The following is a 24,025-nucleotide window of genomic DNA, read 5'->3' as shown; positions in this document are numbered from 1 at the left end:
ATTAGATACAGCAGGCAGTAGCACACTGGATTAGATACAGCAGGCAGTAGCACATGTAATTAGATACACCAGGCAGTATCACACTGGACTACATAGACCAAGCATTATCACACTGGGATTAGATACAGCAGGCAGTAGCACACTAGGATTGGATACAGCAGGCAGTATCACACTGGATTAGATACACAAGCCAGTATCACGCTGGGATTAGATACAGCAGGCAGTAGCACAGTGGATTAGATACACCAGGCAGTATCACATTGGATTATATACAGCAGGCGGTATCACATTGGATTATATACACGAGGCATCATCACACTGGGATTAGATACACAAGACAGTATCACACTGGGATTGGATACAGCAGGCAGCATCACACTGGGATTAGATACACCAGGCAGCATCACACTGGACTAGATACAGCAGGCAGTATCACATTGGATTATATACACAGGCAGCATCACACTGGATTAGATACACCAGGCAGCATCACAGTGGATTAGATACACCAGGCGGTATCACACTGGACTAGCTGCTGTGCCCCGCCTCCTCCCCTCCTCCTGTACTACATTTCCCGGCATGCAGCGCTGCACACACTGGTCGCTGCCCGGAGGTGAGCTCTGGCCCGGCGGTCAGTCTGCAGCATGGAGCGCTTCCTGCAGGGCTGTCGGACTGCTGTGCAGGTAAGGAGGGGCAGGCTGTGCCCAGGAGCTCGCACTCTAGTACCTGCCAGGTGTGCCCAGGGAGAGCCGAGTGACTGCTGTTGCAGGGCTGTCACCCGATCCCTACCTTCCAGATGCAGGATCCTGGGAGAGCTGAGATCAGCGGTGCCCCCTGGGGGTTGACGTCCGCCTCTCCTGTTAAGGGGGCACTGGCCCTTTATCTGTCCGACTCCATGGAGACGCTGTATGTTGTGACAGTCACATGATTGGCGTCTCATGGTCGGGTAAGACCTGGGCTGCAGGTGGGGTCATGTGACACGAAGCCCGCAATGTCGCATCTGATGATTGGCACTGTCACCTGGTTGCACACCTGCTGGATGCCTGGCCGTGTGCGCCACCGGTGACTGCAACTTGTGCGCAACGAGCGCAATTCTGTTTTAGCCAAGTCGCCCCTTTAAAGTGGTCGGCTGTCCGCAGGTCACAGACAAACTATCCACGCGGCGCCCTGTAAAACCGCGTCAGATCCATAGCTGTTCTGCCGCGGCTTTATCCCCGTCAGCGGGAACGTCTAATGACTGTCAGAAATGCTGCCCGTGGATTTTACACACTAACAGGGCTAATAAATCCACCCGCCCGTCCGTGGCAGAATAGCGATGGCCCTATGCTGCGAATACGCACGCGAATGTAGCCCGTCCGCGACTGAACTCCGAGCGGAACCTCCGACGACTTTTCTCGCGGCTCCGCATGAAGCAGTGAGCTGTCAGACTCCTGACGGAACTAAACCCGCAGACTATCCTGCATCTGGCCGTCTGCACACGACCGTGTTGGATCCGGCAGCGAGAATTCTTGCCGCGGGACCCGACCCGAGAGCCTGCAGAGAGCAGCGCGTACTCTCCCGCGCCTGGCGGCCGGGTGAGTGCGTGCCCCGCACAAAAATAGGACATGTCGCGGTTTGTTTGCCGCGCGAGATTTTGCGCGGCCAAACCGCGGCCGTCTGCATAGGAGTGCGTATTGTAATGCACTCCTATGCAAACTTTCAGTGGTGGAAATCCCGCCGCGGGATTTCCGCCCGTGTGCAGGCGGCCTCTGACGCCGATTTGTGCTGTCAGTTTGCAAAATTCGCATGTGGCATTTCTGCCGTGGGATCGCTCGGATCTACGTGAAAAGGTGACGCCATCGCTTTACATGGATCCATGCAAAAACTCAGGAAATTCTACAACCGGGATAAATCCACGTGTGCGTCTGCGACAAAACCACGGCGGATTTACACCCGGATTCTGTGTGATTATACCCTATTAGGGTCACACGTAGCTGAGTCTTGGGTACAGTTAGGCTGGGTTCACACAGGGCAGATTTGTCGCGGTTTTGCCGCATTTTTTCTGTTGCGGTTTTGCCGCAGAAGAACTGCTTCAAAGGTTAATTTGGGCTTGCGGATTTTGCTGCGGATTTTCGTGTAGGTTTTTTTCCGCAGCGCTTTTTTTACTTTTTGGTGCGGTTTTGGCTGCGTCCATAAGCCTAGGGTCACACGGGGCGGATTGCCGTCGGAAATCTCGCGGTTTGGCCGCAGCAAAAACCGTGAGATCTCCACCGGCAGAGCCGCCGCGGTTTAAGCCGCGGCGGCTTTGAAGCGGTCCGGCCGCTTGCTCTTCCGTTGCGGCCGGCGCTCCCATAGAGGAGAGCGCGGCCGCAGCGGAATGAAAAAAAGAATGAGCATGCTGCTTCTTTTGAAACCGCGGCTGCGGCCGCCGCAGCCGCGGTTTCAACCGGATTTACCGCAGCGGATTAGCCGTCCCGTGTGGACGAGGTTTCTGAGAAACCTCGTCCACATGGCTGGCTAATCCCGGGCTTAGCGGCCGCGGGCGGTTTTGCCGCGGGCGGATCTGCTGCGGCAAAACCGCGGCAAATCCGCCTTGTGTGACCCCAGGTCTATGGACGAAAAAGCGCTGCGGAAAAGACCAAAGAATGGACATGCTGCATCTTTTAAAACCGTGCCGCAGTTGCATTTCCGCACTGCGGCTGTGCGGAAAAAATCCGCCCTGTGAGAACAGCTTTTTGGCAAATCTCATTTGTGCTGCATTGCACTGCAAACGCAGCGGTTTAGCCGCAGTGCAGATATGCAACTGCAATCCGCGGCAAAACCGCAGCAAATCTGCCCTGTGTGAACCCAGCCTTACACAGAGGAGTCCGCATTGAGCGTTTCTGTCATGGGTTGGCGCCGCTGATCTGCGCGAGGATTTAGACTTTTTTTTTTTTTAATTGGGCAAATCCTCGTCCGGATTTCCCAACGTGGCATTCGCATCAAATCTAACTGTGGTTAAACTGCAAGTCCCAGCATGGCCTGTAGGAGTGGCAGGAGTAGTACTCCCAACATTGCAACCTGTAGAACTACAACTCTCAGCATGCTCTGGTGTGCAGCTAGAACTCCCTGAGTAACCTGTAATGCTGCAAGAACCATAACTCCCTGCGGCTGTGCAGTGCTTGAGGAACTACAGCTTCCAGCATGTCCTGACAAGTCTGCAGTGGTGGCAGCGACTGTGGAACTACAGCTCCCAGCATGCCCCTGACAAAACTACTACTGTGAACATGCCTTACACTACAACTCCCAGCATGGCCTGACGCTCCTGCCAGCTGTGGCGAGACTACAACTCCCAGCATGGCCTGACGCTCCTGTCAGCTGTGGGGAGACTACAACTCCCAGCATGGCCTGACGCTCCTGTCAGCTGTGGCGAGACTACGACTCCCAGCCTGTATTTTGTTGCCACAGGTTGTGGAGTACTACAAGCACCAGAATCGCTAGTTCCCCGTGCTACACGTGAAGTCCAGTGATTGGGTGTCAGGCCGGCACACACTACAACCCCCATCTTCCCCTGCGCCTCTCCTTCTGGGAGCAGCTGCACGTAGTAATGCCAGTAGCCAATCAGATTGCAGCTTTCATTTTGTAACCTGAACTGGTAAAATAGAAGCTGAAATCTGATTGGTTGCTATGGGCAACACTGTCTGTGCTACCCCCGAGGGTTCACAAGCCGCTGCAATGTCATCGCCTCAAAAATGGCGCGCATGTCTGAGAGGGCGGTCTAGACTCGCCTTGATGTCCTGGTGATTTCATCAGTTTAGTTGACAAAATGACGACTACCATGAGGCAGGCCGCGCCCCGCACCTCACTGCCTTCACCGGTTAATTAGAGCTTCATGTGGAAGGATTCGGCCTACAAAATGGTGGCCTGCGGTTCTGTGTGCCAGCAGTCGTCGCGCCAATGTATACATTTTTAGGGACTAGCTATAAAAGCAGTTGTAAGTGGCAACACGCCTGAGCGGGCGGGAGCAACAGAGCCGAGGCGGCGAGCACAATGGGCGCCTTGTGCTACCGAAATAACACAACTTTATTTGTCAGCCAAAAAGATGACAGAATAGCCGCCATTGTTTACACAGCGTTCCTTCAGTAGCCACTAAGAAAACGGTCTTGTCGGCCGCATGAGACGTTGTATACCTGCGGGCAGGGGTGGTTGTCACCCAGCTTTCCCAGGCGTCTGAACAGCAAATTGCCCGCTTCTCTACCGGCCCACCCCGGTCTGTAATTACACGGGCAAGTGCGAGACACTGAAAAACGTGGGCTCCACATTCCAGCGATTTCACGCACTCTTACATCGCCAGAAAATCACGCAATTTTTATCACCCATGTAAAACCAACCGTACGCAGTCGAAGCACGTTTCATGCGAATTCCCTGCGTGTTTGCGGCGGCCCAGTCACTTCTGTGGCCGGTGTAGGCGCAATACGGGCCAAAATACGAGATGCTCTGTAGTTTTTCACGCAAAATTGTGTGAAAAATACACAAATGAGTTCTAAACCCTCCGTATTACGTGTGCGACAAATGTGCACGTAATACGGAGTGTATTTACACCCGTGTGAATGGATAGTAATGGCGGCCATATTGGTTGTCGCTTGGCTTTCCCAGACAGATATTTAACAAGGACCTCGCCGCAGGAGAACATACTGCGATCCAACATGGCTGCCATTACAGCTCGTCACCCGGCTTCTTTTAGAAGTCCAGGAGCGGTGTGACAACGGCGGCCATGTTGGTTGTCACTCAGCTTTTCTTGAAGCAGATATTTTCCTGGTTCTCGGAATGTTTCTTTCAGAAAAATTGCGCGTGTTAAAAGCATCCGAAGGGTAAAATGGCGGCTCATGTAGGCTGTTCATTCTGCTCTTAAGCATACGGTGAAGGTCGTGTCCCGCGTTTTGATGGGTTCCTCGTTTGGAAACCTGATCGCTCGCTCATAGAATATTTTGCTCTACAGACGTCCAGTTGGCTTCTGCTCTCGCTATTTTTACACCGGCGCTTCCACTGATCGGATTTCATGGCGCCGCTCGCTCGGACGGAGCCCTTGTGTCCTTTCGGCTCACTCGCGCAGATACAAGCCGTTCCCGTCTGTGAAATACGAAGGATAATCATGGGCAAAATTGCTCGGATTTACTGCAGATTTTGGTAATTGTTGTTTTTTGTTTTTGTTTTTTTTTTTCACGGTAAGTTGGTGTTTTAAAAAAAATAAAAAAAACAAAAAAAAAAACCTCTAATAAGAAAAGATGAAGTTCGGCCATCTTGCTTTTGTTTATAATTAATCCGTGTCGCGGAGACGGGGCATGGTAACTTTCCGCTGGTGCTCACAGATTTTTTTGTGTAAACACTGCGCACTTTCCATTTCAGCTCCATTAATTTATTTTCCACTATTAATTTATTTTCAACTAAAAGCGGCGATTTCCAAATATTGTTTTTCCCTAAACAAATGGGGCGTGCGGAGGGTGAGTGGCGGCATATGGCGCGGCGTCTGCTCTTTCTCTTCAGGTTGCGCTGTCAATTACTTAGCCGGACGCTCTGTAAACACATTACACTTCAGCGTCAGCTGCTGCGGCGGCTCCGTATCCCAGAAACCGCATTCGCCGTCGTCCTCAGTTGAGATTCTAGTTCCTGTAGGCTCCGCTCATGCGAGTGATTCCACGAGGTGCCTGTTACGCGGGCTCTCCACCTTAAACGGGGGCGGGGCAGTACAGTCCATTTTAAAAAAATTTAAAGGGACAGTACTACAACAAAATCTTGCAACGTCTTCCAGAATGTCCGGTCCGTACGTCGTTCTGTTTACTTCTGGCCATAAAAGGGGCGGAGCTTCGACTCGAGTCTGGTTTGTTACCTTGTCTTTACAGTATTGGAGACTAAACAGGATTAAGACCAACCGCCTTTAAATGAGCAACACCCCTTCCCAAAGTCAAGCACAAAATACTAAGGGCTGGCAATAGACGGTAAGAATACCCTGTCGAACGTCTTCTGACATTGGAGCTGTACAAGCTTCAATCACAATGTAGGAAGACGTCAGACATTGGATTGGAAAGGGTTAATATGCAATTTTTTTACACACAGGGTTTTTCAATTGCAAAAAATGTAAAAATCACACCACACTCGCATGAACCCTGCACGTACCTGCGAGGGGGATACGATTTTTTCTTTTTTCAACTCGCCCGTAGGAAATAATGAGTGGGTTTTCTGCCAAATCGCCCCCAAAAATTTAAAAATACAACAGCATCGCTGCGCGAGAAAAATCCTGCGTGTAAGCGGACCCATTGAAAACAGCGGGGTCTTATTTCCGTGAGTCTCACAATGCTCAAAATTGGCATGGGAGGCTCGCCCGTGTATTTACAGCCTATGGGGGGCTTACACGGGCGTTGCGGTATATATAAGATGCTGCCCCTCCCTTCAGTCAGCGATGTGTAAAAGCACAAGACGACTGTTGGGCATCTGCGTCTGATTGGTCGTCCCGTCTGTAAGAGCCCTCAGCCTCTCTCCTACCCCTATAAATGACCAATATGGCTGCCATATCCGCTGTGGTTCAGCATACAAAATGGCCGCCTGCATGCCGAGCAGAGAGATGGCGTATAAGTTGTTCTAAAACTCCACGACATTCCCAGCAGCGTCTCTGGGCTCCGTCGCTGATGCTGTTTTATCCGGGGGTTCTTGGGTTAATGGCGTCTCGCCTGTATTATTACGCTAATGTATATTAAGTGCTTGGCGTGTTTGCTCTTCTGCTTACAGTGAGATTATATGAGGCGGCCAGCGATACGGATAATGGCGATACGGATTCCTTGTACATCCGTGTATTAGACTGAGGTGCTGACAGGAAGGGGTCAGCGATTCATGCTGCTTGCGCCAAATTCTGACCTCCCATCAGCAACAGAAATCTGGATCCAGCTGGCCAGGAGATGTTTTTCCACTCAGTGACACAAGTTTTGCGCGCTTTTCCCGCTGGAGTCTCGTCTTTCTGTTTCTCTTGGACACAATGGCGCTGGTCGTCTGCTGTTATGGTGTATTAGCTGGAGCACAAGCGTCATATTCCCTAAGAACGATTCCTGACATCCTCCTCTGACCCCTTTCAGTGATGAGTTGTTTCCGTCCAGAGGATCCTCTTTCGCTGGATGTTTTCTATCGCGCCATTCTCTGTATAGTCTCCTCACCATTACACGCATGTGAAGACCCCCGCCCCACCCATGCGGTTGGCAGTGAGGCCTGACTAGTGTAGCACGGATGACCATGCCTCGTTGGAAGTCGCTCAGATCCCTGGATTTTCCTATCCTATGGAAAACTTGTCACGTAATTTTATGCTGCACGCCGGGGTCACGGCGAAAATGTCACAGGGATGTCCCTATCTTTAAAGACCTGGCTGGGGGCTCTAAGGGGTCATTCAGTGGATGTTAAAATAATTCTTCATTTAGTTGCGTTTCTCGGAGTCGGGCCGCGGTCGCCACATCCTGCATTTTTCTGTATTTACCGTGGTTTTTTTTTACTAAATATTCTTTGGGTCCTTCCCCTCCCCCGTCCATAGTATCACCATTATGCTATTTTTCAGCTAAAACATCATTTTATATTTTTCTTCTAGTTTTTAATGGACTTTTTAAGGTACCTTTATTACAGAATTTGACCTATTTTTCCATTCCATCATGCAGATTTTCAGGGGCTTTGCCCCTCCGGTGAAAAGTAGAATTTCTAAGGCAACAACAACCTGCTTAGTAAGTACCGTCTATTCTGCCCCCTATAACAGACTGGTATTATATACTGCCGTCACTAGTGGGCCGCCTCTAACACACTGTCCTCGTTGCCCATAGCAACCAATCACAGCGCAGCTTTCGTTTTACCACAGGTGGAGAAATGAAAGCTGAGCTCTGATTGGTTGCTATGAGGACCAAGGTCTGCAGGAATTAAAAAGGAATTTGCCGCCACCCCCCTTGTATAATCTACATTGAGTGGCCCCTTTATTAGAGCCCTCAGCCGTCTCATGATTGGCGCTTCCCTGTATGGACATTCTCCCCGTGACCCCGGAGTGCGGCATAAAATCACGTGACAAGTTTTCCGTGGATCAGTTTTTAGTGTGAATCCACATTAGATGGAAAAATCCAGCGATCTGAACAACTTTTAACGAGGCCCGGTCATCCGTGCTAGACTAGCGGGGTCTCGCTGCCAATCGCAGGGGGATTCTTGCCTAACTGTGTGGAAAGTATATAGAGAATGGCGCGATCGATGAAAAACATCCAGCGAAAGGGGATCCTGTGGACGGAAACAACTCGTTACTGAAAGGGGTCAGCGGAGGATGTCAGGAATGGTTCTGAATGAACACATCGCTGGTCCTCCAACTAATGTGTTTTAATGCACAACTTTCCACTCCCTAGTACAGATGGGCTATAACAGCGGGCAACCATCTTCAGCGCCATTGTGTCTGAGAAACAGGCGAATCTCCAGTGGGCAAAAGAGCGCAAAACTTCGCTGCTCAGTAATACATCTCCTGGTCAGATGGACCCAGATTTCTGTTGCCCCGTGCTGATGGGAGGTCAGAATTTGGCGCAAGCAGCATGAATCGCTGACCCTTTCCTGTCCGGTGGTCAGAACATGTCAGCACCTCCATCTGATCTGCAGCGACTACAAGAAGCTTCCTGTCCGCAGGGGCCAAAAATTTCTCAGAACCATTTCATTGTAGACTCGAAGAGTTGGAAGGGACCTCCAGGGTCATCGGGTCCGACCCCCTGCTCAGTGCAGGATCACTAAATCATCCCAGATATTTGTCCTGCCTTTGTTTGAAAACTTCCATTGAAGAAGAACTCCCCACCTCCTGTGGTAACCTGTTCCACTCATTGGTCAGTTGGAATCTGCGCCACAACAAATTACTGCAGTTCTTAAGGCCAAAGGAGATCCGAGGTGCTGCTAGATGGGGGTCTCTAGTAAAGGGGCCGTTCAGTGTAAGTTGCTGAGTTTTTTTGGGGTTTTTTTTGTTAAATGGCTGCAAATTTTTTCAATTTTTGGCAATTCTGATCACGAACAACATGGCCGCCATTCCAGCTCCTGCAGGTTGTCCTGTGCATCTCAGTCCGCTAGTTGTTACAGAATAAGCGGCACATCCTAACTGGACTTGACTTCTCTCCATGCAGAACACGCATGAAGGCCTGGACTTCCACGTGGTCCTTGGAAATGAAGCGTGTGACCTGGACTCCATGGTGTCCGCCATCACTCTGGCATACTACTTGGCCAAGGTGAGTGCGTATCCCGTATCACACGGGTTATATTACAGCCGACTAATAAACTTCTCTCTCAGTACAATGTACAGGAAGGGATGACCACTACTCTTCAGGACGTCTAGACTATCTTATTCAAAATGGCCGCCATATGAGCGATCTAGTCCTCGTCTCTTTTGCAGAGTCAGAGTTACAAATCTTGAGGCCAGTTGATATGCGTGCTGACTGTTTCCTCCTCCATTCTTGTAGACGTCTTCCAGCAAGAACCTGACGTACGTGCCGGTGCTGAACATCCCCCGCCAGGACTTCCCTCTCCGCACAGAGAGCACATATTTCCTGAGGGAGAACGGTTTATCGGAGAAGCTCCTGACCTTCCGTGATGAGATAGACCTGGGCGCCCTGTATGAGGCCGGACGGTTGGGGCTGTCGCTGGTGGATCACAACGTGCTGCCCCGGTGAGCTGCTTGTCCCGTCCGCTGTGGAAGTCGCTGATTTTATTACCGCTTTACTGTATTATTAGCTTTTTTTTTTTTACCATTTTTGCAGTCGCTCTGCAGCTGTCTACTCCAAAAACTTCTACAAGTTTTCATTTACGACTCGGTAAATCACAGATTCTATTAAAGGAGATGTCCCGAGGCAGCAAGTGGGGTTATACACTTCTGTATGGCCATAATAATGCACTTTGTAATGTACATTGTGCATTAATTATGAGCCATACAGAAGTTATAAAAAGTTTTTTACTTACCTGCTCCGTTGCTGGCGTCCTGGTCTCCATGGTGCCGACTAATTTTTGGCCTCCGATGGCCAAATTAGCCGCGCTTGCGCAGTCCGGGTCTTCTGCTGTTCTCTATGGGGCTCCGTGTAGCTCCGTGTAGCTCCGCCCCGTCACGTGCCGATTCCAGCCAATCAGGAGGCTGGAATCGGCAGTGGACCGCACAGAAGAGCTGCGGTCCACGAAGATAGAGGATCCCGGCGGCCATCTTCAGCGGTAAGTATTGAAGTCACCGGACCGCCGGGATTCAGGTAAGCGCTGTGCGGGTGGTTTTTTTTAACCCCTGCATCGGGGTTGTCTCGCGCCGAACGGGGGGGGGGTTTAAAAAAAAAAAAACCCGTTTCGGCGCGGGACATCTCCTTTAACCCTTTCCAATCCAATTTGTATCGTGGTTTTCCTAGGGGGCTTACTCTTTTTCTGACATTATACAACGGCGCTATCTGCTGGCTAAAGCCAGTACTGCATGAGGTGACACGTTGAATAGATTTTGACAGCAGAGAGGCTGGCAATATACAGTAAGAGAACCCTGACGGACGTCTTCCAACATCGGAGCTGTGCAGCCTTAAATCGTAACGTCTTCAGACGTCAGACAGTGGATTGGAAAGGGTTAAATCGCTTGTCAGGGAGCATAAAAACCTTTTAAAAAAAAATTCCCTACCTGTCAGTCACTGATACTCTGGTGGCCCCTTGCCGATCCTTGTATACCGGTTACTAGCAATGATGTGCTATAAGACATAACCGCTGCAGCCAATCGCTGGCCTTAATCCTGCCTTTGCTGTGGAGCAGCACACTGCCCCCTGCTGGTGTAATGATCTGGGGGTTATCGCATACGACAGTCGGTCCCCCCTAATAGTGGTACGAGGGACAATGACACCTCAGTGACATGTCCAGGACATCCTGCAGCCACATGTGTTCGTCTCATGGCGGCTTCCAAGAGGCAGCAGAATAATACTCAGCCGCACACACAAGGGGGTCACAGGAGCCCCCACAACATTGTCACACTTCTGTGGCTGACCAGTCATCAGAATTAACACCAGTAGAACATGTATGGGACCATCTGGGAGGCCAACTTCACCAGCCTACAAGATTGTACGATCTAGAGGCTTATTTATACCAAATGTTGAGCAATATGCTGCAGGATACCATATGGAGCCTGTATGTCTCCATGCCTACCCGTATCATATCTTGTATCCAAGCTAGAGGTGGCCCAACGGGGTACTAGAGCCTCAATGCCCATCCATATCACATCTTGTATCCAAGCCAGAGACAGTATAACAGGGTACTAGAGCCTCCATGCCCGCCTGTATCACATCTTGTGTCCAAGCTAGAGGCGGTACAACAGGGTACTAGAGCCTCCATGCCCGCCTGTATCACATCTTGTGTCCAAGCTAGAGGCGGTACAACAGGGTACTAGAGCCTCCATGCCCACCTGTATCACATCTTGTAGCCAAGCTAGAGGCGGTACTACAGGGTACTAGAGCCTTCATGCCCATCCATATCACATCTTGTATCCAAGCCAGAAACAGTATAACAGTACTAGAGCCTCCATGCCCACCTGTATCACATCTTGTATCCAAGCTAGAGGCGGTACAACAGGGTACTAGAGCCTCCATGCCTGTCCGTATCACATCTTGTATCCAAGCTAGAGGCGGTACAACAGGATACTAGAGCCTCCATGCCCACCCATATCACATCTTGTATCCAAGCTAGAGGCGGTACAACAGGGTACTAGAGCCTCCATGCCTGTCCGTATCACATCTTGTATCCAAGCTATAGGCGGTACAACAGGATACTAGAGCCTCCATGCCCACCCATATCACATCTTGTATCCAAGCTAGAGGCGGTACAACAGGGTACTAGAGCCTCCATGCCTGTCTGTATCACATCTTGTATCCAAGCTATAGGCGGTACAACAGGATACTAGAGCCTCCATGCCCACCCATATCACATCTTGTATCCAAGCTAGAGGTGGTACAACAGGGTACTAGAGCCTCCATGTCTGCGGTATCACATACTGTATCTATGCTAGAGGCGGTACAACAGGGCACTAGAGCCTCCATGCCTGTCTGTATCACATCTTGTATCCAAGCTATAGGCGGTACAACAGGATACTAGAGCCTCCATGCCCACCCATATCACATCTTGTATCCAAGCTAGAGGCGGTACAACAGGGTACTAGAGCCTCCCTGCACATCCGTATCACATCTTGTAGCCAAGCTATAGGCAGTACAACAGGGTACTAGAGCCTCTATGCCTGGCCATACTGTCAATGACTTTGTTTAGACCCCCCATCTAGTTGGCTTAGTTTGTGGCAAAACTTTGACGCAATTTGCAACAACCTAGCCCAATTTTTGATGCAATTTAGGCTACACCCCTTTTTTAGTAATAAGTTTGAAAAACTGCCTAAAAGTGTCTCAAACCCCATCGTAAATGTGACGTGAAGCATGAAGATTCTGCCAAAAAACGGTTCTATTTTGAATAGTTGATGTTTTTCCGCTGATCTTCCGTGTGAATGAGGCCTGACTTGTACCTACGGGTGGGCAGCTAAACGTTCGCGGTGGCAGCCTGCCAGTTTAATGTGTTTTTTCCATTACTGCGGTTTAGGACGGACTCTTTCATGGAAGACGTGGTCACAGAGGTCATCGACCACCATGTCCTAGAGAGGAGACCGACTCGTAATTGCCGGGTTACTGCAGAACTGGTGGGGTCCTGCACAACGCTGGTAGCGGAGAAGATCATTCGGGAAGCCCCTCACATCCTTGATTCTCAGCTGGCCTCCATGCTGCGCGGTAAATCATGTTGTTGAGTCATTTAAAGGGCTCGTCAGATTAAAAACTAATTTTTAGATTTCAGTCCAAATGACTGAAATCCATAAAACAAAGTGTGGTTGCCCGTCCTCAGCCCCAGCGATCCTGCGCTGCAGCTCTGGGATTCTGCTGGTCTCTACTGACAGGGAAAGTCAGGTGACTGCTATCTGCCAATCAGAGGCTATAGCATCATCATTCGAACTCCAGCGCTCACATCTACGGCACCCAGGATGTGAGCTCTGATCTGAATAAAACGGGCGGTGAGGCTGTGGCCCCTGATTGGCAGGCAGCGGTCACCTGACTTCAGCTGTCAATAGAGACCAGCGGAATCACAGGGCTGCAGCGCAGGATCACTGGGACTTGTGGTCCTGTTCCATACAAACCCTCATTTTCCCCCATGATGTAACTGCATCCTGGGGAGTAAAGGGGTTAATAATTATACCCAGCTGTGAAGAGGGTTATAAGGAGTATATAAAACTTTCTATACTCATTAGGCGCCATTTTTCCGGTTTCTTCCGCAGACACAATAGTTCTGGATTGTGTGAACATGGCACCCGCTGCCGGAAAAGTCACTCCAAAAGATACAGAATACGTGACAGTCTTGGAGTCCAAGTTCCCAGACCTGCCACCGAGAGGCGCTGCGTTTGATTCTCTCCAGAACGCCAAGTTTGACGTGTCAGGTTTGTACCTTATGCCGTAGCAGGAAGCTCAAAAGCTGTGTCGCCATTCTACCGGTTTCCAGTTAGTTGTTAGGCAATGGAATTACACTGTCGCCCCCTGCTGGTTCAGTGTTAGACCAGACACCCCTTGCTGCAGTGCGTTGCTGGAGATGTAGTGTTCACACAGAACACTGCACTGCTGAATGGACTCTGATCTCTCAGAGTCCATGCTGCAACTGCCAGCCGAACTGTGAGCGCAGCTTTGGGTGTGACTTGTGACATTCAGAGGAGTTCTGTTTTAATTTTAACCCTTTGTTACGCAGGTCTAACCACAGATCAGATGCTCCGTAAGGACCTCAAGACCCTGTTTAGTCAAGACCTTAAGTTGGCCGTTAGCGCCATATACGTAGACGTAGAGGTGAGATGGCCGTGTTGGCATTTCGCACGCCGTTGCGGCGGGTATCCTCTGGTTTTGCGCGGATTTACTTCTTGCTGCTTTCTCTTATTACAAGGAGTTCCTGCGGCGGAAAGACGTGGAGCGTGAGCTGCAGGATTTCTGTCAGAGGCACAATTATAATGCTGTTATCGCCATGTCGATTGCCTTCACCAGCACCAATGAACCCATGAGACAGATGGCGGTATACAGCCAGCAGGGGGCGCTGAAAACAATGGTGAGTTACCCGGGGGCACTGCCCAAACTATCATACACACGACTCTGCAGGGGGGTGGCCTGGAGATTTGCCATCCTCTAGTGGGACCTGTGTAGCTCAGAACACGGAACTAGCACCCCGTTCTTGAGTGCATGTGACAGACGTGATCCCTTAGTGATGCGTATCATCCATCCATCTAATACAATACTGGAACTGTAGAAATCGCCTCACTTCTTATTCTGAACCATGGGGATATGTCCAGCATTCTTTCATAAACTACATACCTGCAATATGCGAAGTGACCACTAGAGGGAGGCGCAGACCTTGTCACTCCACACAGTTGCCACTGATTAGAAATGTTTTTGAAACTTTTTCCCTGAAAAATGTTCTTTGGGCCTCGTGGTGAACTGTCGCAGAGCGCTTCCATCCGTTTTCGCCGTCGCATGGTTAATATACATAGTGGGAAACTGTACATCCTATTTATTTTATTTTTTTTTCTGATTTCTTTTTTTCCCCTCCCCCACGCCGCGTCTCGTTACGGGGTTGTTGAACCTCCCTGTAACTGGATTCTCTGGCTTGCTGTGAGATGATCATTAACTTGACCAAAGTTTAACCTTTTCAGCTATGATATGGGATCTCGGAAGTCGCTTATTTTCACACTGACCGTCCAGACAAGCAGCCGTAACCCGCAGTCAATTGTAGGTGAGGGCTGATTATAGGAGGGGGGGGTGGGAAGGGTGCAAAATCTGAGCGGACACATTTTTGTTTATTATAAAGCCTAATCCTTGTATAATAAACTGTTCTCCAGCGTAGGGTGAATGCACACGGGCGGATTTGAATTGCGGAATCCGGAGCGGGCGCATGCCTCTGGATTACGCAGCAAATCCCGCCCGTAGCATGCTACGGAAAAGTGATTCTTCCTGCATATGAGTGGATAAAATAATCTCAGCATGCGCTATATGTGCGTGGGTTCCGCGCGGACGGCTTCCATTGAAGTTAATGGAAGCTGTCCGATCCACGACCCTTCGGTTGCAGATTCTGCGTCATTGCTAGGTGATGATGTGGGAAAAGCGGGGGTTTAAAAAGAAAAAAAAAAAAAAAAAAAAAAGAATCCATACTGCGCATGTCCAACGTGAGCTGTTCGGACCATCCACAGTACAGATGAAGACTCAAGAAAGTAGGGGGCCTTACTAATATACTGGGGGGTTCAATGTCTCAGCAACCTCTGCTTGTTGTCAGTGAATACGAGCATTCTTGTTTACATCCCGAGGCTAAAAAGCAGCACACAGCTACTCGGTCTCACACGGAGGGGAATGGCGGTGTAGGCTTGGTAGGTAATCTTCTGTGATCTAATTCTGGAGATCAGGCTGATACATTGTAACAAACGATCAGGACAAGACAGTTGTGTGGATAATATATATCATTTTAGTACTGTATCCCTATATATATGCGTGTATATATAGTATATTTTACACACTGAGCCCCCTCTGTACATACAGTGTAGTTTTAATAATTTTATTAATGCTATACAAATGTAATCGCATTTAAAAATGCACTTTTCTTTCCCAAATTTTTAATCCAATTTAACCCCTTCCCGCTCCAGGACGTACCGGTACGTCCTGGGGGGAGCCTGGTACTTCCCGCAACAGGACGTACCGGTACGTCCTGGGGATAGCGTGAGATCACATATGATCCCACAGCGGGAGCCGGCTGTCAGTCACAGCCGGTGTCCCGCTGCAACAGTGGGGGGACATCGGAGATGCGCCCCCCCGCTGTTAACCCCTTCCCTGCCGTGATCTAAGTAGATCGCAGCAGGGAAAGAGTTCACAGAGGGAGCGGACTCCCTCTGTGCCTCCGGCCGGCTCTCGCGATGAAATCGCGAGAGCCCGGCCTGTCACCATGGCAACAGGACGCCAGACACTGGCGTCCTGTATTGCCTATGCCTATGATTGCTGTATAAGCGATAAGACATGGCAGAGCAGTAGCTCTGCCATGCCTTATCACAGCGATCATGGGCACAGTGCTGCAAGTCCCTCAGAGGGACTCAAATAGTGTAAAAAAATAAAAAAAAATTTTAAAAAACCCTTTTCTAATGCTTTTTGTAATAGCGTAAAAAAAAAATTAAAACCCCACATATTGGGTATTGACGCGTCCGTAACGACGTGTACAAAAAGGTGAACACACTTTTTTTATTTTGTACGGCAAAAAGCGTAACAAAAAACCCTGAAAAACAGACAAAATGCTAATTTTTAGCATTTTGCCTAACAAAAAATGCTATAAAAGTGATCAAAAAAGCCGTACATTCCCCAAAATGGAACCAACAAAAACTACAGCTCGTCTCGCAAAAAAATAAGCCCTTATAGAGCTCCGTATATAGAAAAATAAAAAAGTTACAGGACTTTGAATGCAGCTATAGAGGAAAAAAAAAATTTCAAAAAAAGGGTTTTTATTTCAAAAAAAAGTGTAAAAACTTTAAAAATATATAACAATTTTGGTATCGTTGGAACCGTACCGCCCCGCAGAAAAAAAATCAGTGTGTCATTTATGCTGCATGATTAACGCTGTAAAAAAAAAATCTATGGCAGAATTGATGCGTTTTCTCTCCGTTCTCATAAGAAAAATAAGTTTTACAATATAGTCTATGTACCCAAAAGTGGCACTAATAAAAACTACAGCTCGCCACGCAAAAAACAAGCCCTCATACGGCCGCGTCCACGGAAAAATAAAAAAGTTATGGCTTTTGAAAAATGGAGATGGAAAAATACCAAAAATCGCTTGGTCCTCAACGCCAAAATAGGCCGTGTCATTAAGGGGTTAAAAAATTCTCGTTTTTAATATAATTGTGTTATTAATCTATGTATTTTGTGCCATGCCCAGGTGAGCAGCGCTCTGAAGCAGGCCACTACGCCATCGCTGGAGCTGGTCCCTCTACCCTGCCCTCATTGTAAGCACGTCACCGCCTACAGCCAAGGCAACACCGCCGCGTCCCGCAAGAAAGTGCTGCCCATCCTGAAGGATCTCCTAAGGAGAAGGGAGAGCAGCGGCCGACCCATGCAATCCTTCCAGGAGGCCGAGGACTATAAGGGACCTGCTGAACTCACGGAACCGAATGTGGAGGAGAATTCGGAGGGCAGCGAGCAGCTCGGAGACTTTGGGGAGCAACTGGATAACCCAGACGCTTGTGGCGAAGACGAAACAAGGGGCAAAGAGTACGGAGCCAGGTTCAGGCGACAGATGGAGGACGGACTGGACGAGGAGAACTCCTTCCCTCCGACCCCTATGAACAGTCTCGTGGAAGGTTGTCCTCTTGACCGAGGGCTCCCAAAACTGACGGCGGAAGCCATTTTTGAGCGGATCAGCCGTATCACTGTGGTAGATTCTGAGGTGAATTCCACGACCGGAACACAATGACTCGGCCCAAAACCCTCATAAAAAAGGGGAAAAAAATTCTAAATTTCTGATCGAGGTACTCGCCAAATAGCGATGCATTTCTTATTTTTGATACTTGTCAAATTCGCTAATTTTAAGTTACACAGATGTGGTTTTATTATGTGAATTACCTCAGGGCGGGGGAGGGGTTTTTGTAAAGCATTTGCTAACAATATTTGTCTGCCCGTGACAGAGTGTATTCTGGGAGCTCTTATATTAGCCGGAGCGACTTCCCATGCTGATGGCAAAATTCTTCTCTCATGAAGTAACCAACCCTTCAGTCCCGGACCAGAATATATTGATCTGTCCGATATTGTTAAGGCTCAAGTCTAATAAGTGTGTAAGACAAATCGTGACTATTCCTTTCTAATACGGTACATGACAGTCAAAATGGCCGCCTACACTGTAGTGTCTGTGAGGGTTTTTCGTTTCCTCCCCCCAGCATTGTTTTGGACAAAACTGAGCTATTTCTACTTAAAACCGGAAATACAGAGGTTTAATCGTGGCTACCATCATGCTTTTGGTGTCCCTTTAAAGCCAGGATTTTTTGTTGTAGCCCTTGCAGAAGCGGAGCTACAGCTGTTTAAAGTGGGATGAGGAATACTGAATTCTACAGCTGCTGGTTTCAGTCAGTGTGTGCAGAGCCAGAGCGAGAGGAGACCAGCAGAGAAGATCTGTGATCATCTGATCACCCTCCAGCAATCAGAGAACATATTTGCTCTCTGACTGTCCCATATGGGGTTTTCCCTGAAAAGGAATTAAATTATAAACCCCACTACTGTGGGGTTGATGTAGCTGTGTTAAAGATTAGTCGGCTGCTGCCGGGTAGAACACAGTGACTACCACCAGAGGCGTTTAACCGTTATTCACAGAGGATAAATGTTTGATCTCTGGGGGTACGACTCCCACCAATCTCGAGAACGGTGCCCCCGAGTGCTCCATGTGAATGGTTGTGCACACAAGCCCTTTTTATTACACTAGTGGGCCCAGTGCAAGGGTATTAAAATGTCCCCCGCCCACCTGTTGCCCCGCCCCTCCATTCCTGAAGTTTTTAAAGCTAAAGAAAGAATAAAAGATGAACATACATATCCATCACCTTTTCCTGCAGGCTGCACCCCTCCCCTAATCTGGTTTCCCGGCATTCTCTGCTCACTTCCGGGTCTAGCGGTCACGTCTAAGCACTGATCAGTCAGAAATCCGCACTCTCGGTGTTACAGAGGCCGCGGGGCTGGAGCGGCTGGGCACTAAGGGTGGATTTGTTGTTTTTGGAGCTCTGCAATAGTTTTGAGTTGTACTTGTTGTCCTGAGTACACCGATACAGGTGAAAGCAGTACCACTGCCAGGGGGCATGGGGCTACCAACTGGCCCCGTGCAGGCGCACTTTGCACTATGGTTAAAGTGGCCCTCTGTGTCGATGTCTGACCGCCACTCCATTCACTTCTATGGGACAGGCAGAGATCAATATGCTAGCAGGCTCCCTCCGTCCCGGAGATGTAAATAGAGCGGTGGTCACGCAGGTAGCGCTGCCCTATTCACCCAGGGCATTGAGGGGTGCTGGTCTTTGGATTGCAGAGGTTGGACCCCAGCAATTAGACCTTTACCACCAGTGGTGGTAAAACCCCTTTATGGTAGGACTCAAGTTCAGCCCAGCCAGGGGTTCAGGAAGCTGAGATAGGAGGAGCAGTTTGCTGGGGTCCTCACACTGTAGTTGTCCTTGGACCTGCCTGTGCCCTGGAGGAGAGGAGGTGCTCACTGCTGATTTTCTTTGGGCGCAGTGAATAGAACGCTTTGATTTCAATGGGTTCGTTTACATAAGGGTATTTTGCGCATGCATTTGTTTTTTACAAAAAAAAAAATCCGCAGCATGCTCTACCTTCCTGCACATTTGCGCTTGGAAATGGCACATATTGAACTAATTCACTTGCTCATTTTTTCAATGATTGGGAATACGGTTGAGTGTTTGTTTTTTTTTTTCTTTTGCGCATACAAATAGTACAGTGAAAACACACATGCGGTGACCACCTTGTCTCCTCCAGGTCACAGGCGGGCGCAGGGACCACCACTACACTACACGGCCCCCATGGAGCAGCTCTGTAGCGCTCGGCTTCCTGGACCACCCAGGAGTCTACGGGACTCATGTGGAGGGACCTTTAACCCCTTGAGTGGCGGGTTTCCTACCACCCTGTCAGACCCACCAGGGCAGGTTTTTTAAAATGGTCTAATCATTGAATTTCAACTAATTTTGCAGTTGCGTCTCAAGAGCCATAACTTTTTCATTTTTCCATTGACCATTGGCCATATAAGGGCTTGTTTTTTGCGGGACAAGTTGTGATTTTTTTTTATTTTTTTTTTTTTTTTTTTTTTTTTTTTTTTAAACGGGGGAGGAAAAAAAGAAATGGGGAAAAAAGAAAAAAAGGGGCCGTGTCATTAATGGGTTAAATAATGCATTACCTTCCTTCTCTGGGTCATTACGACGCACACGGATACCACATGTGTGATTTTAATTTTTAATTTTTTTTTTAATTTTTTTTTATTACCAAGTAAAGGGAGACAAGTGTTTTTATAATCATTTTGACTTTTTTTTTTTTTGTCCCTTTAGGGAACTTCCACAGGGACCCATCAGGACCCCCTGATCACATTCCGGGGGTCCGATGGTCACAGCCCTTTACATGCTGCAGTCACATAGACTGCAGCATGTAAAGGGTTAACACAGCAGAGATCGGAGGTTTTCTCTGATCTCTGCTGTAAGAGCTGGTACCTAGCTCTCCCTGCCACAAAGACCATCGGCTTGCTTCTGACAAGCCGATGGTCTCTATGGCAACCTGTAAACAAAGCAGGAGACTTAGAAGCAGGAGATTGCCAGCAGATCGGCAATATCTTCTGCTTCTGTTGTTCATAGCCCTTGCTTTGTTCTCTGTGGGTCTGTGCAGGCAGAGCACACTGTCACAGCTTGTGGCATTGTGCTCTGCAGCTCCCATAGTGATACATAGCCCGGAAATCTTCTGGGCTATGTCGCTATGGGCAGTGGAGCTCGTCCCGGGAAATTTCTGGGCGTGCCACTCAAGGGGTTAAGGCTGCCTTCACACTTGCAATAATATCACACGTTCTTTGGGCGATGCGAGAGGGAGTCCTTATGAAACCAGTGATTGACGATGGTTTCCTTCACATTTGCAATGTTTTCACTCATGCGCTGTGGAGTGAAAAAAAAGATCACGGCATGCCCCATCGTTCAGCGGTTTTTTTTTTAATCTCCTATGTTTTCCTATAGAGTCTCCTTTTTATCGCGTCGCAAAGCAGGAACTTGTGATTTTTGTGCGATGCGTTAACATTGGAAAGTCCTACTGACCTTCACGCTAAAAAGATCACAAGTGGCAGAGATGTTTTTGTGAGAAAAACCAGCGCTGACGCTCAAAAATCACGGGAAAAAAGTCGCGATTTGTGCCACGATTTTCGTGCGGCTAAATTGCAATCACCTTAGTGAAACTAGCCCAAGTAGGGCAACTTGTTTTATAAAACCCTCGGGTGTTTTAAAAAAAACTTTTAAGAGAATGTCCTCAGAAAATGACCTCTTCTATACATTTTTTTTTCATGTTTTTTTTTTAAACTTTTTTTTTTCCCCCTCTTAACTTCAGGCTTAACTCCTTAAGGATCAAGCACCCTAAATTTTATAGCGCTTGGTCCTGTGCTTTAATCCCAGCCAATAGTAAAAATGCAGTGCAGGATTAAAGCCCCTACAATGTAGCAGAAACAGGTCGGGGTCCTCGGCGGTTTACTTTTTAACCACTTCTGCCTGCTCTCTTGCAGGCTATATAGCACTCAATGAGCACCATGTAGTGAAGAGAGGAAGCAGAACTGCAGGGTCCTAGAAGACCCCGATCAGCTCCGCCAGTGACTACTGTCATTTCAGAGGATGTTTTCCTGTATAACTTCAACTCCTATGGATGCCTCAGCTACAGTGGTAAAGTGTGACCTTAAAAACAATATGAATGACCCCCCCCCCCCTCCCCCCCAGAGGTCTTGTATGACATCATGGGGTCAAAAATGGTAAAAAAAATAGTTGTAAAAAATTTTTTTTTAAATTGCTGCATAAAATAAAAATTTATATATGAAAATGAGCCAAAGCCAACCCAAACTGTCGCCACATGTAATCCGAGACTATGCAGAGTTATAGCCCACAATGAGGAACCCATTTCTTTACTTTTTATTTTAAAAAAATTAATATATTTATGCTAAAAAAATAAAACTATAAATTTGAAAAGTTTTTCTTGACCTATTTTTTTTGAACGCTGCGATATCGCTGCGTTTTTTTTCACGCGATTGTCAACAGGACTTTATAATGTTAAAAAACGCATCGCACAAACTTCTGATTCGCTTTTAACATTAGAAAGCCCCACTCCCAATCGCGTGAAAAAAAACCGCAATATCGCAGCGTTACAAAAACGCCAGTGGGTAAGAGGTTTTATAAAACTAAAAATGGCAAAAAAAAAGTCTGTGAAAAGAATAACCCAATATGTCCAAAAATAATTCTGGTAGCTGAAGAAAAACTAATAATCCGGCAGTAAAACCACCACCTCGGTAAAATCCGTAAAGTGTCTTATCGGTTTAGGACCAAATCACCCTGGTCCTCAAGGGGTTAAAAGAAATCCTAAAATCCTGCATTTTTCATACTGAGCACAAAATATAAGGGCTCCTGCACACTTGCGGGTTTTTCACGCGTTATAGCTGCCCTTTTTTTCACGCCAATCGCGTGGAAAAAAAAAAACGCACGTCTTTAGCACGGCCCCCAATATAGGGAGGGTAATCCTATCTGTGGATCTCGCTGTGTTGTGGGTCAGTATTGGAGTCCCCATCCTTTATGTAAGATTTTACTTATAAATTATATGAAAATGAACTTCTGCCCCTTCACCCTGCCAGGAATGGGGCCAGCTGGGTGCTGGAATAGCAAGTGGGCATAAAAAAAAAAAAATCATAAAATACGTCCTGCAGGGTGGAGTCTTCAGGAAGTCGATTCTGAACTGTTGAATGCCAGATTTCAGCACTTCTTATTGGATGGATAGTCCTGTTTACTTCTTATGCCTGTTTGTCCTCCTGATCGTAGGCCGTGCATAAATATGTATAATCCCTTGAAGGCCTCCAGGGTTGTGTATTCTACCCTCCCGAAGGCTCCTGCCATGTTCCACTGTCTTCAGACGTTCTACATGTGGGAGGTCTAACATCCCAGAGAAGGAGGTGGACTCTTAGTGCGGTGGCCCCTCATTGGTGAAGTTTAGTGACCAATCAGATGGGGTTTGGTGACTTAAAAGGCAATTCTACCTAAAATACCTTTTTCTCCCCACTGGTTCCTTAGCTTATCCTCCGTTCAGCTGCGCAACCATTTTTCCTTTTCGATCAAGCATTCATGAGCTCCACAGTGTCTTTCACCATCACTACCATGAATAAGTAGTCAGGACTCCGCCCCCTGCTGACATAACTAAAATGGAATATTTAATTTAAATAAGGTGCAATTAAAGGGGAACTCCTCTACCCAGAAGTATTTAAACTATAGTTTTTAAGGTAATTCAACAAAGAACCTTCAGGAGGAAGCGAAAAGTTTAGTTTTTGTTTGGTTTTACGCGTAGCTTCCATGTAAGCGTGTATGATTCCAGTCATGTGACCGTGCACCGTGTGACATAAACAAGGCTTCCACATGAACAGACTAACAGGATCGCTGCTGAAATTGCACAGCTAATAAAGTGTTGTTTTGGTTTTTTTTTTCCTCTCTAACTTTATCCAATCTTACAACGGCCATGACAGTGAGGTAGTCCCAGAAGAGCGTGCGACTGCCCAGGGAGTACAGCTCTTGCAGTCTCCCAGGTAATACAGCCATACCCTACATACATTCACGCTATCAATTGACACGGATTGAACACTGAATTATTTATCACGCATGTAAACGGTCAGACCCGCAAACCCGTGACTTGCCATCTCCATGTGGAGCTCTAGCGCCCTCTTCTGTCTGATGGAGGGCTCTACGTGTGATGTTGATTACAATTAAATCCTCTTGTTCTTTCCTGTATGGTGTGATTTTTATTATTATCTGATCTACAGTGACCCATCGCATCCGTTAGCCCCTCATCATGTCAAAGGGGGCAAAGTTGATGTTGCATTAAAGGGTTGTAAACCACAAAACAACACTATTATAAGATATACACGATGTTGATAAAAGTATTGGCCCCCCAGCAGTCCTGTATTGGCATGTGATGTGTGAGCATTAGATATAAAGGAGAGGATCCCACAGGAGATCCCAGTACAGAAACCATCAGATGTCACCGGGTGTAGAGCTGACAACAGGGTCTGGCGCCGGGATGTCACCGGGTGTAGAGCTGACAACGGGGTCTGGCCGGGGGAATGTCACCGGGTGTAGAGCTGACAACGGGGTCTGGCCGGGGGAATGTCACCGGGTGTAGAGCCGAAAACGGGGTCTGGCCGGGGGAATGTCACCGGGTGTAGAGCTGACAACGGG

At 48.1% G+C, this 24,025-nt stretch overlaps 1 protein-coding gene across 3 annotated transcripts; it reads left to right on the top strand.

Annotated features, from left to right (window-relative positions):
• The first annotated feature begins 569 nt into the window (after window positions 1-569).
• PRUNE1 (prune exopolyphosphatase 1) lies at window positions 570-23,576 on the top strand. Of its 3 annotated transcripts, XM_066609065.1 has the most exons (9): window positions 571-683; window positions 7,650-7,712; window positions 9,123-9,224; window positions 9,456-9,661; window positions 12,583-12,767; window positions 13,307-13,465; window positions 13,768-13,862; window positions 13,957-14,115; window positions 16,972-23,576. In XM_066609065.1, exons 1-9 carry the CDS (start codon window positions 645-647, stop codon window positions 17,503-17,505), a joined length of 1,542 nt encoding a protein of 513 aa, XP_066465162.1. In that variant the 5' UTR covers window positions 571-644; the 3' UTR covers window positions 17,506-23,576. The 3 variants fall into 3 exon arrangements, with proteins under 3 accessions (XP_066465163.1, XP_066465162.1, XP_066465164.1); XM_066609066.1 differs by lacking the exon at window positions 7,650-7,712 and having other exon boundaries at window positions 570-683; XM_066609067.1 differs by lacking the exons at window positions 571-683; window positions 7,650-7,712 and adding an exon at window positions 5,076-5,145.
• The last annotated feature ends 449 nt before the right edge of the window (window positions 23,577-24,025 follow it).

Source organism: Eleutherodactylus coqui, chromosome 6 (genome assembly GCF_035609145.1).
Source record: "Eleutherodactylus coqui strain aEleCoq1 chromosome 6, aEleCoq1.hap1, whole genome shotgun sequence".
NCBI classification, from domain to species: domain Eukaryota; kingdom Metazoa; phylum Chordata; class Amphibia; order Anura; family Eleutherodactylidae; genus Eleutherodactylus; species Eleutherodactylus coqui.
Note: the sequence above shows the minus strand (reverse complement) of the source record. Positions and strands in the feature narration are given on the sequence as shown.

Excerpts from the sequence above, each read along its gene's own strand:
- PRUNE1 (XM_066609065.1), top strand. The coding sequence starts at position 645 with ATGGAGCGCTTCCTGCAGGGCTGTCGGACTGCTGTGCAG. Across the intron at positions 684-7,649 it reads GCTGTCGGACTGCTGTGCAG|ATTTTCAGGGGCTTTGCCCC; the intron begins GTAAGGAGGGGC and ends TCCATCATGCAG. Across the intron at positions 9,662-12,582 it reads GATCACAACGTGCTGCCCCG|GACGGACTCTTTCATGGAAG; the intron begins GTGAGCTGCTTG and ends ACTGCGGTTTAG.